This window comes from Anoplopoma fimbria, chromosome 18, assembly GCF_027596085.1.
Source record: "Anoplopoma fimbria isolate UVic2021 breed Golden Eagle Sablefish chromosome 18, Afim_UVic_2022, whole genome shotgun sequence".
NCBI classification, from domain to species: domain Eukaryota; kingdom Metazoa; phylum Chordata; class Actinopteri; order Perciformes; family Anoplopomatidae; genus Anoplopoma; species Anoplopoma fimbria.
In genome coordinates, this window is record NC_072466.1 from 17,495,475 (window position 1) to 17,505,464 (window position 9,990).

A 9,990-nucleotide genomic window follows, 5' to 3' on the forward strand; every position below is an offset into this window, starting at 1 on the left:
GTCTGAACAGCATAAAGCGTACCTGTGGAGAGAATGAACTTGGAACTTGCAACAAAACGCACACTTTTTTTTGAAAATAAAATATGAATTTGTTATTTATGTTATTTCAGGTGTCGCATCCCTTATGTTAATTGTTGTAATGGTTTCTGTGAATAAGCAACACGTTTCACTCTCTACTCATGGAGTCCCCCAAGTCCCTCTTCTGCACGGTAACCAGTAACCATCAATGCTGTGCTTAACTCGTATTGAAATAAAGCTCATAGTCCACAGACAGACAGTACATTACATTCTGATAAGGCTGAGCTGACTGTTGCCACAACAGGCTCCATTTGTCATCTTTGCCACCCACCACGCACACCCGCGCGTGCCCAAAAAAGGTTCTTCCCCGAGCCGAGCCACGACTATTTGGATTATTTGTCGTTTCTATTGGACGAGTAGCAAAACGGTCCGCTTCTGCCCGTGCAACTGGCTTCTGTAGGTGTCAGTTACCGCTGAATACAAAGCTGCGTCAAGCTGACTGAAGAGAGCGCGACCGATGACCGACGCTCTGCTGCTTTCCTTCAAAATAAGGCAGTTCATTTATAGCAAGATTAGCTCGTCCAGAAAAATGTGTGAGTGGAAACATAGTAGTTAATACAAAATTAAGCTGAAGCTAGGATTTAGATATTAAACAAAACACGGTTGTATTTGTGTGTCTCCAGAACATAATGTTTGAAAATAATAGCTGCAAGTAACTGTAATTTAATCCTGTTTTGATGTGCATTGTACACTGTTTTTTTTTTAGTGCGTTGAAAACTAAATCGTATTATACTTTCACTCTAAAATATATGAAAAATGCATTCTAGTCTGCACTTTGATCAATAGTCTGGTGTATAATACATTCTTGTTACACTGACCCTTTCACGCTGACTAGAAGCAACGGTTACTCTACGAGGGATTTGTGTACTTTTACTTAAGTAGCCGACTTAAGTTGCCTAGTATGTTCAGCCATGATTTTTAGAAATGTTGAGGTCATGGGTATTATTCATTCCCTAATATCCCTTCATGTTGTACCACATCTTTTTTACACTGCCAGGCATTTCATCTTGTGGAGAATCATACACATTGGTTGGTTGATGTTTTTCTAAAAGCAGTATTTTTTAAAGAAATATATATACAGTACCAGTCAAAAGTTTGGATACACCTTCTCATCCAACTACTTTGAAGAATCTAAAATATAAAACATATTCTGGTTTGTTGAGCATTTGTTTGTTTACCACATAATTCCATATGTGTTCCTTCATAGTTTGGATGTCTTCAATATTAATCTACAATGAAAATAAAAATAATAAAAATAAAGAAAAACCATTGAATGAGAAGGTGTGTCCAAACTTTTGACTGGTACTGTGTATATATATATATATTTTAAAAAATCAGCTGGCAAAGTCCTTACATGTGCCTAACTGTAATATGGAAATGCATACTTAACGCTAAGTCATTAACAGCCCTAATTTTAAGTAAAATTGCCCAGAATATTATTTAATCCTCTTATTATTTAATATAACATTATTTAATAGCTGCTATCTGGTGTTTTCCCCTTGTAAACGGGTGTCTATCATCTTTAAAAGAAATGTCCCTTTAAGGTGGGGCAGACATTTTACATTTGTGTTTCTGAAAGAACAGTCCTCCTTTGATTGGGTTCTACTCTACTCTTTATTTTGAAAGTCCAGACCGGAAGCTCGGTCTGTGTACGCTCGATTCCTTGCCGCACGCAGCGCCAGTCGAAAGTGAGCGTGGTTTGTAACAGTATGGTGATAGCCTGGACTGCATACATACAGTACACAGCCTGATACATTCGCTGCTGGAGGAGGGGCCGCTCACATCTCACATCTGTATGAAGGGAAAGGGACAAACAAGAAGCGTACTATTCACCCACTCCGTACAACAAAAACAACAAAAACGTGGATAACCAGTGCGGTGTCGCTCGTGCTACACCGGAAACAAAGCGAGACCAACCAAATGCGGATTTTACTTTTTATCTACGACTCCAGTTGTGTGTCTCTGTAGTGGCACCGCCGGCGGGCGCGCTGGGTGATTAAAATAACACAGCCACAGGGCCCCCGACGTTTGGGAAAGCATCACCGGCTCACTTGTTCGGTAGGAGAACCCGCTTTCTGTCTCGGCTCCACCGAGGAGGAGACAACATCTTGGGCCGGAGAGATGCACCGTTTGGAGGGCTGAGCCGGAGCACTTCAGCCGCTGCTGAGCGTCGACATGGGAGAATGAAGCAGGTAATATCGAACACAACAACAACAATAACAACAACAACAACAACAACACCACCACAATGCGAATATCATTGGTCTTATATTGTTGACAAAATGTCGAAATGGAGACGTAAGTGTTGTCTCTCCGTTGCGAACACCCACTGCTCTCGTCTGGTCCACAGAGATGCAGCCTTAACTCTCCATGGAGTCTCCATGAATCACTGTTTGTCGTCTCAACCCTTTCTGCTGGCATAACGACGGAACATCCAAAGCTGCTCGAATAACTGAGTCAAAGCAGACGTAGAGCAGAGAGCTGCTCGGGGTTTGGCCTGGATTCCTCTTTATTGGAGGTCCATGAAGTGGAAGCCTGCTCTGAATGAGGTGTAATTCTATTTGGCATTGATTTTTTTTTTTCCCAAACATTTGAGTCAATTTTCAGACTCCTCTCACAGATTTACCAATCAGCTGTTTGATTTGCCTTGCTCATATAATTCAGTCTGAATGTCTCCTCCAGGGACACCAACATCACGTCAGCTGTCTGACAAATGGCCACTTGCAACTTGCTATTAGAATTTGTTACAGTCAGAACAGAGCCCTGATTTATATATGCTTATGTATAACAACACTTGCTCAACTTCATACAAATAGTGGACAAAAACTAGGCTTGGTGCCAACACAAATGAAAACAAAACATTGTCCTACATGGATAATTAAACGACTATTATTCAATCAAAGACATTTATTGCACTCACAGGGTCTTCTTAGCAACTGGATACCTAATCGTGGAATTTAATCACTACTGGATATTACATTTGGAAGTTTGAATGAGACTGGATTTACGTCATTGAAATGGTTTGTTTTGAAAATGTTACAGTTATTTCAGTATCTCAAAAGTTAGGATCAAGTAGAGAAATCAAGTGATACAGATTTTTTGAAAAGGTTAATTATTCAAATATTTTGTTGCTTTAAATAGTTGATAAACTTGACAAACAAAAATCAATTATTATTATAATTTTAAATATTATATTTTTAAGCAGTCCTTCGAATTGTAATTAAAAAGGGGCATTCCTAGGTTCACAACGAGGTATTCGGTTGTTTAGAAAATTCTATTTCTTATGGCGTTTCATTGTGTCAGACCTGTCTCAATCCATGCTTGAAAATGTTTAATGGCAGATTTAATCTTCATTTTATTCAATTTTACAAATGCAATTCTCTCCACTTTCACTAAATGATATAATTCGCTGTAGCTATTCATCTCCACTAACTCTTAGATTGGTAAATATTCATAAATCACATGTCATCAAGTGAGATGGACAGGGATTTCTCTGGCAGACACATGATCAGTGTTTAACAATGCCACCTGGAATAAACTAGATACATTGTCTGACAGGTTGTTATTGCCGTAAACTGCCAAATCTCACTACCATGCATTAACGACGCAGGTTTCCAGCACTCATTTTGTCTCCTAATTGTACTCCCTCGCGATTAAAGGTAACAAGACGTGGCTGAAAAGCTCTCAGCATATTCTTCCTGCAAGTCCCCGTTGCATAATTACGTTGCCATGTTCAGTATTTGAACAATTCCCAGTGTTTTTGAACGCCAAGTACTCGAACACCCGTTTATACTGCATGTTTACTTGATTGGTTGGAGCCTGAAGTGGCTATTTTAACATTTTAGGTCACCCCCCCCCCCCTTTAAAGGAAAGAGAAAGAGATGTGGTGTTACCTTCACTGACGAGGTAGACTGCTTCACAGTGTGTTCAGTCTTGTGATCCACGAGGCCCGTGTCCTTTAGAAAACGTGCTGTGTTTGGATGCGAGGTGAATGGAGCAGGAAGTAGGCCAAGATTAAACCAGTTGGCCTCATTCACCAGGTCTTCATTGTGGTGAGGCAGTGATGATCGGAGCGGATAATACCCTTGTCATCATCGTATGATATGAATAACGCAAAGTCTTCCAAGCTTGGCTGCTGCCAGCCTGTTTATCTCCTTACTACAGCCTTTTGTGTCCTGACTGTCTTGGTGACATGAGATAACACTATTTATTGAATGACATATCGAGGTATCAAAGCAGCATCCCAACCTGTGTTTTAACATGGCTACATTAATGACATGAGATACACTGTTCTCATAATAATTGCCTATAATTGCATTTGCTTGATTTTTTTTAATTGATTTTTTTTTTTACACCCACACAGGGCTACAAATTAATGAAAAATAAGTCATTTATGTGCAAATTAATCATTTAGACGAGTGGATTGATTTCTACACAGCACATTTATTATTTGGCGTTTGCTGCGTAGCCATTGTAAATGATGCCAGGCGGTCTGAAATAACAGTGTCCAATGTTTATACAAGTGATAAGGGTTTTTTATTGCAGTATTTGACTTGTCCCCGGTTGACCATTGGCTGTTGGTTACTGGCAGCTGTTAAGAAAAGCGCGTTTAAAAGGGTTTCTTATCACATTTCAGGCAAACAGGGAGGGAGATGTTACATTTATCTTTAGGCAAATGCTTTCCATGTGCATTCTTATGAAATACACTGTTTTTTCAGAGATGACGTGGGAGGATTAATAGCACTCTCATAGTATCATCAAAGTATGCACACAAACACTTCCTTAAGATCACTAATTTATATGTATCTTTTTTTGTTTAATTCATGCTCTAACAGATATGTTAAAACAACAATTTATACTTTCAGAGGTAGTTACGTAAAGTAACCATTTCTTGATAAACAGCAGTGTATTCATCCGCCCAGCACTTGTTTGTAGCGTCTCTGGCTACAGTGTGGTTTTCCAGATGCAGTCAGTTAGCACAGGTTTCGATCTCTGTAGAGTCTCGATGGTACAAACCTGGCAACCCCACTGTGATGACAAGACTCTAAGAAGCTGTGCACTCTAAAAAGATAAATTGTGGTTCATACCTTTTAGCCTCGTGTACAGATTAAACAAATTAGTTTCAAAGCTCTACCTAATGCACAGATATACGATTTTGATATTCATCTTTTCATTTCTCACTCACTGAATATGTGTCTCACAACATGTTGAACTATTTTGTCTTAAAAAACAATAAAAAGTCTTGAAGAACTAAATTGAATGGTGTTTGCGTTGAAAACGAAACTATATCAAACAATCCATTTGCAAACTTTCACACAGCTCTTGCAGTATAATCCAACTCTAAGTTATCCTGTTTTATCACTAACGCATGTGTTTGGGAAGTAGTATGCATGTGAGGAAAAAAAGATTTCCCCAGGACTTGAGGGTAACACAAGGTTAAGTAATTGAAAAACAAATGGTCATTTTGTGGGTCAAGATTTCCTTTTAGGACATCAAATTATCAGCATACACAAATTTAATGATCCTTTTCTGATAATTACTTTGCATTCACTACATTTTTGTGTACATCTTAGGGTCTCGCAGCCATGAAGACACTGCCATGTTGCGTGAGGCTGGGAATATCTGCACCTACGGCATCACGTTTAACGTGAGCTCACCAGCAACGATGCCTGCTCACCCTGGGGAAGAATGGTTCACTCCACTACTATTCCGCTCCCGGAGGCAGGGGGCCTTAATGCCAGTCTCTGCTGCCTGGTTACGGGGCTGCTGAATCTTTCCGAGAGGCCGCCGATGGAGAACATCTCCATGGGCTCCCTGTCGTCCCCGGAGCCGGCCACGGCGACAGCGGAGGCCCCGGCGAGCCCGCAAGGCGTCGGCCCGCCCCTGCAGGTCTTCTTCTGCATCGCCATGGTCGCCATCCTGCTTTTGGCTCTGCTGGGAAACATGGTGGTGTGCCTGATGGTGTACCAGAGATCTGCCATGCGCTCGGCCATCAACATCCTCTTGGCGAGCCTGGCGTTCGCCGACATGATGCTGGCCATCCTGAACATGCCCTTCGCGCTGGTGACCGTCCTGACCACCCAGTGGATTTTCGGAGACGTTTTCTGCCGCGTTTCAGCCATGCTCTTTTGGTTCTTCGTGATGGAGGGCGTGGCTATACTGCTTATAATAAGCATAGACCGTTTTCTTATTATTGTCCAGAAGCAAGATAAGCTGAGCCCACAGAGAGCCAAATTGCTCATCGTGGTCACATGGGTACTCGCTTTCCTTTTCTCTTTCCCCCTGGCTGTTGGTTCCCCTCCCTTACAGATCCCTCCCAGGGCCCCTCAGTGTGTATTTGGATACAGCGTTGAGCCCGGGTACCACACCTATGTGTTGATAATAATGCTAGCCTTCTTCTTCCTACCTTTCATGGTCATGCTGTACACGTTCATGGGGATCCTGAACACCATCCGCCACAACGCCATCCGTATCCACAGCCACCCGGACAGCATCTGTCTGAGCCAGGCCAGCAAACTGGGCCTGCTGAGCCTCCATAGGCCCTTCCAAATGAACATAGACATGAGCTTCAAGACCCGTGCCTTCACCACCATCCTCATCCTCTTCTCTGTGTTTACAGTGTGCTGGGCACCCTTTACTGCCTACAGTCTGGTAGCCACCTTCAGCGATGGCTTCTACCACAAAGACAGCTTTTTTCAAATCAGCACATGGGTCCTGTGGTTGTGCTACCTCAAGTCAGCCCTCAACCCTCTCATTTACTACTGGCGGATCAAGAAGTTCCGCGACGCCTGCCTCGATCTGATGCCCAAGTACTTCAAGTTTCTTCCTCAGCTGCCAGGCAACACGAAGAGGCGCATACAGCCGAGCGCGGTGTATGTGTGCGGAGAGCATCGCTCGGCCGTCTAAAGGAAAAATCCACCCTCGAACCCTTCAGCACTGTTAAAAAAACAACAACACATCTTTACATAATGTACCTTGCAATTTTGGACATGTTTTGTTGTTTGGGGGGGGTATACTTCTATTGGCATGTGTTCAGAGTGAAATCAGCACTGCATTAAAAATAAATGCTCGGGGGCTGAGTTGGTGGGTACCAGTGAGAAAATGAACGACAATCCAGGAAGTACTACTTTGTGTCATCCGGGATACCAAAACATTTGTTCATTGTGGTTTTTATTATATTATTGGATTTTCTTTTTTTTTTTTACCTTACTTGAAGACTTTTAACGTAATTTTCTACAAAACCCTTAAAAAGAAGAAGAAAACAAAAGAAGCCAAATGTGTTGAAAGTTAAATACAAACAGCCAAATAAGCCTAAATAAAATACAGCATAAAATTGCCAAAATGCTAATATAAATCGGATACTGTCTGTCTGTGATAAAATATGAACTCTTGGGGGGGCTTCTGCCAAAAAAACAACAAATCTGAAGACGGTACGCACAACATAGTCTGTGCAAAAAGGCATTGAGTTCAATATCCAGCTCCATTTGAATGTTTACACACCGTCATTTTCTCCCCTATCTTGACGACTGTGAGGTAAATGCTAGAGTGGAACTGTTCTCATTACGGAATAATCTATTAGTGTGCACTTTTATTGGCCAGTGCAGTGCAGTGCAGTACATTGCCAGATGACTTTGCAAGAGTTGAATCAGGGTCAACCGGACGACCGTTCATTTCCTGACTGGAGCCCTGTGCAATGAAACCCCAGCAGTGTTTTAATGCAGTGCTAATGTCGGTCTGACTTACCGTTGTCATCCTAAATTCAACAACAATCCGGGTGTATATGAAGATTCTCAGTAGGTAATGGGACATCAGTTTGCTCAAGGCAACTGGACTTACTGTGTGAAAGGCCTTTTTTTTTTTTTTTTTTTGCATCTAACCAAAGAGTCTTCATCACTGGTGAAACTTTCAATTTTCATATCATTGTGGTCAGGTTCCATTGGCATTTGCTTCACATTTTGAAAAACGTGTTGGCTTGTGGTGCAATCGCAGTATCATGCTCCATTTAAAAATATATATTTATATTTAGGAGTTACAGGTAAATTGGCAGCAGCTCCTTTACAATTGAAGTTGATGTTTTTGAGATTCGAATCCTGATGCAAAACGGGAGGTTTTCTTGTACCACTGCAAGTCCAGTCGCCTTTTGAACGTGATTGGAGACTTTGTCATTCGTTTCATTAAATATCAAGAAGTACGAACTGAAGAGCAGCTGTGCAGGCTGTTTTGTCTCAAAAAGCAGACCAAACAACGAGAACATTTGCCTTTTTGATTTAGCAATTGTAGATAAACAACCATATATCTCTTTTATACAGGTGACGGAGACACGTATCTCCACCTACGGCCTCTTCAGTAGTACGGTTTAATTACAATACCAACATTCTATTGGGTTAATTTTGTCAAAACACAAGCAACCATACAAGATCTTTGCCTAAAGTCAAAAGTTGGCGAATTATTGTTGAAATCAGGTCAAAGTCAAGAATACAAAATTGTCCACATTTTTTATGCCAGTTTTGGATTATTGTCATTTGACTCAATGCTTTGGAACAAAAGGTGTTTAAATTTGAGCCGGGTCTATATATGCGGTTGACCAAAGTACAGTTTAGAGACATTTCCAGCTGAAAAATACTACCTAGGGTGAACTTGCTGTGTTGCTCCTATGCTTTTGCTATAGCTATGGCTCTTTTTTCACCTACTCAACCCAAAGTACAAACTTCTTCTCAGAGGATGATTGGATGCCATTCTGGGTAATAAAAGAAACGTTTTAAGTGAAGTAGTCTTCTCAAAGAAACTGTAAAAGGAAATGAAAACACTTGTATAACTCCTGGAATGCACTGAATGGCACATACTGTGTGAGAGGATAAAACGGGTGAATCTTTCCTTTAATATTGTACTAAGAAGACCGGCACTGCTGGGTTTGACTTGACTTGTCTTTTCTTGCCACTGGGATCATGAGTCTTGGGGGGGGTTGTGTGTTTTAGCTGCGTAGAACTTGTTTTATGAGGCATGTAAATTAATAGCTTAAATGGAATTTGAATATGGTCAGAAAGTGGCCACGACTCATTTGGACGTGTGTATTTCTATTTAAATGTGTTGGATGTGCCTATTAATTAGTCCATTTGCCAGTCAGAATGCTGCTATATCTGGTGGAAATGTGCAATTTCAGTGTACTGTACTGTTTGAATGTAATAAAGAAATAGACATTTCTTACCTTGGTAAACTGTCTTAAGTGGGTTTGTTTTTTTTGTTTTTGTTTCTGTTTCGGATGAATCGGTCATCCCTTGTTGAGGTCACTGGAAGTGTTGAGTGACATGATGTATAATTTGAGACAATGGGACTCCTGATGGCCTATACGCTGTTTCCGTAGCTTGCCTCACTCAATGCAAACTGATTGAGGGTTTCTCTAAATGTTTTTTTTCAGAATAACACATTTCCTTTGGTTTACCATCCATATTCTCAGATAAATGAATATCTACAACAGCACTTGCTATTGGAATTTAAGAACGTTATTTCAATAAAAACAACATTTAAATGATTAGCATACAGATATCCAAAGCGACCATTATTATTTTACAAAAAACGTCATTGTAATTTCTGTTTTTCTCCCTTTATACTTGAAATACACCTCACTCTGCTTTCTTAAATTGACAGTGTGTAGGATTTAGTGACTACAAGCAGTGCGTTTGCAGATTGCAACCAACTGAATACCAGTCCACTCAATCCGCCAGCGGTTATGTGAGTGCAAAACCCAGGCAACACCATTCCCCTTGCTCAGAGGCCATCCATGCCATAATAAATGAAACCGTTGGAAGTCAGCCGTGAGCTGGCAATACCACACTTGCACTCTTCCGCTCACGTTACTGCAGTTTCACAAGCGTGTAGGAAAACTATGGTGGCCTTCAGGTAACCTAAAGACGC

At 41.1% G+C, this 9,990-nt stretch overlaps 1 protein-coding gene across 2 annotated transcripts; it reads left to right on the forward strand.

The window, feature by feature from the left end:
• The first annotated feature begins 1,737 nt into the window (after positions 1 to 1,737).
• On the forward strand, positions 1,738 to 9,276 carry gpr63 (G protein-coupled receptor 63). 2 transcript variants are annotated; one of them, XM_054618904.1, is made up of 3 exons: positions 1,738 to 2,270; positions 2,429 to 2,627; positions 5,652 to 9,276. In XM_054618904.1, exon 3 carries the CDS (start codon positions 5,767 to 5,769, stop codon positions 6,982 to 6,984), a length of 1,218 nt encoding a protein of 405 aa, XP_054474879.1. In that variant the 5' UTR covers positions 1,738 to 2,270; positions 2,429 to 2,627; positions 5,652 to 5,766; the 3' UTR covers positions 6,985 to 9,276. The 2 variants fall into 2 exon arrangements, with proteins under 2 accessions (XP_054474879.1, XP_054474880.1); XM_054618905.1 differs by lacking the exon at positions 2,429 to 2,627.
• Positions 9,277 to 9,990: the final 714 nt, after the last annotated feature.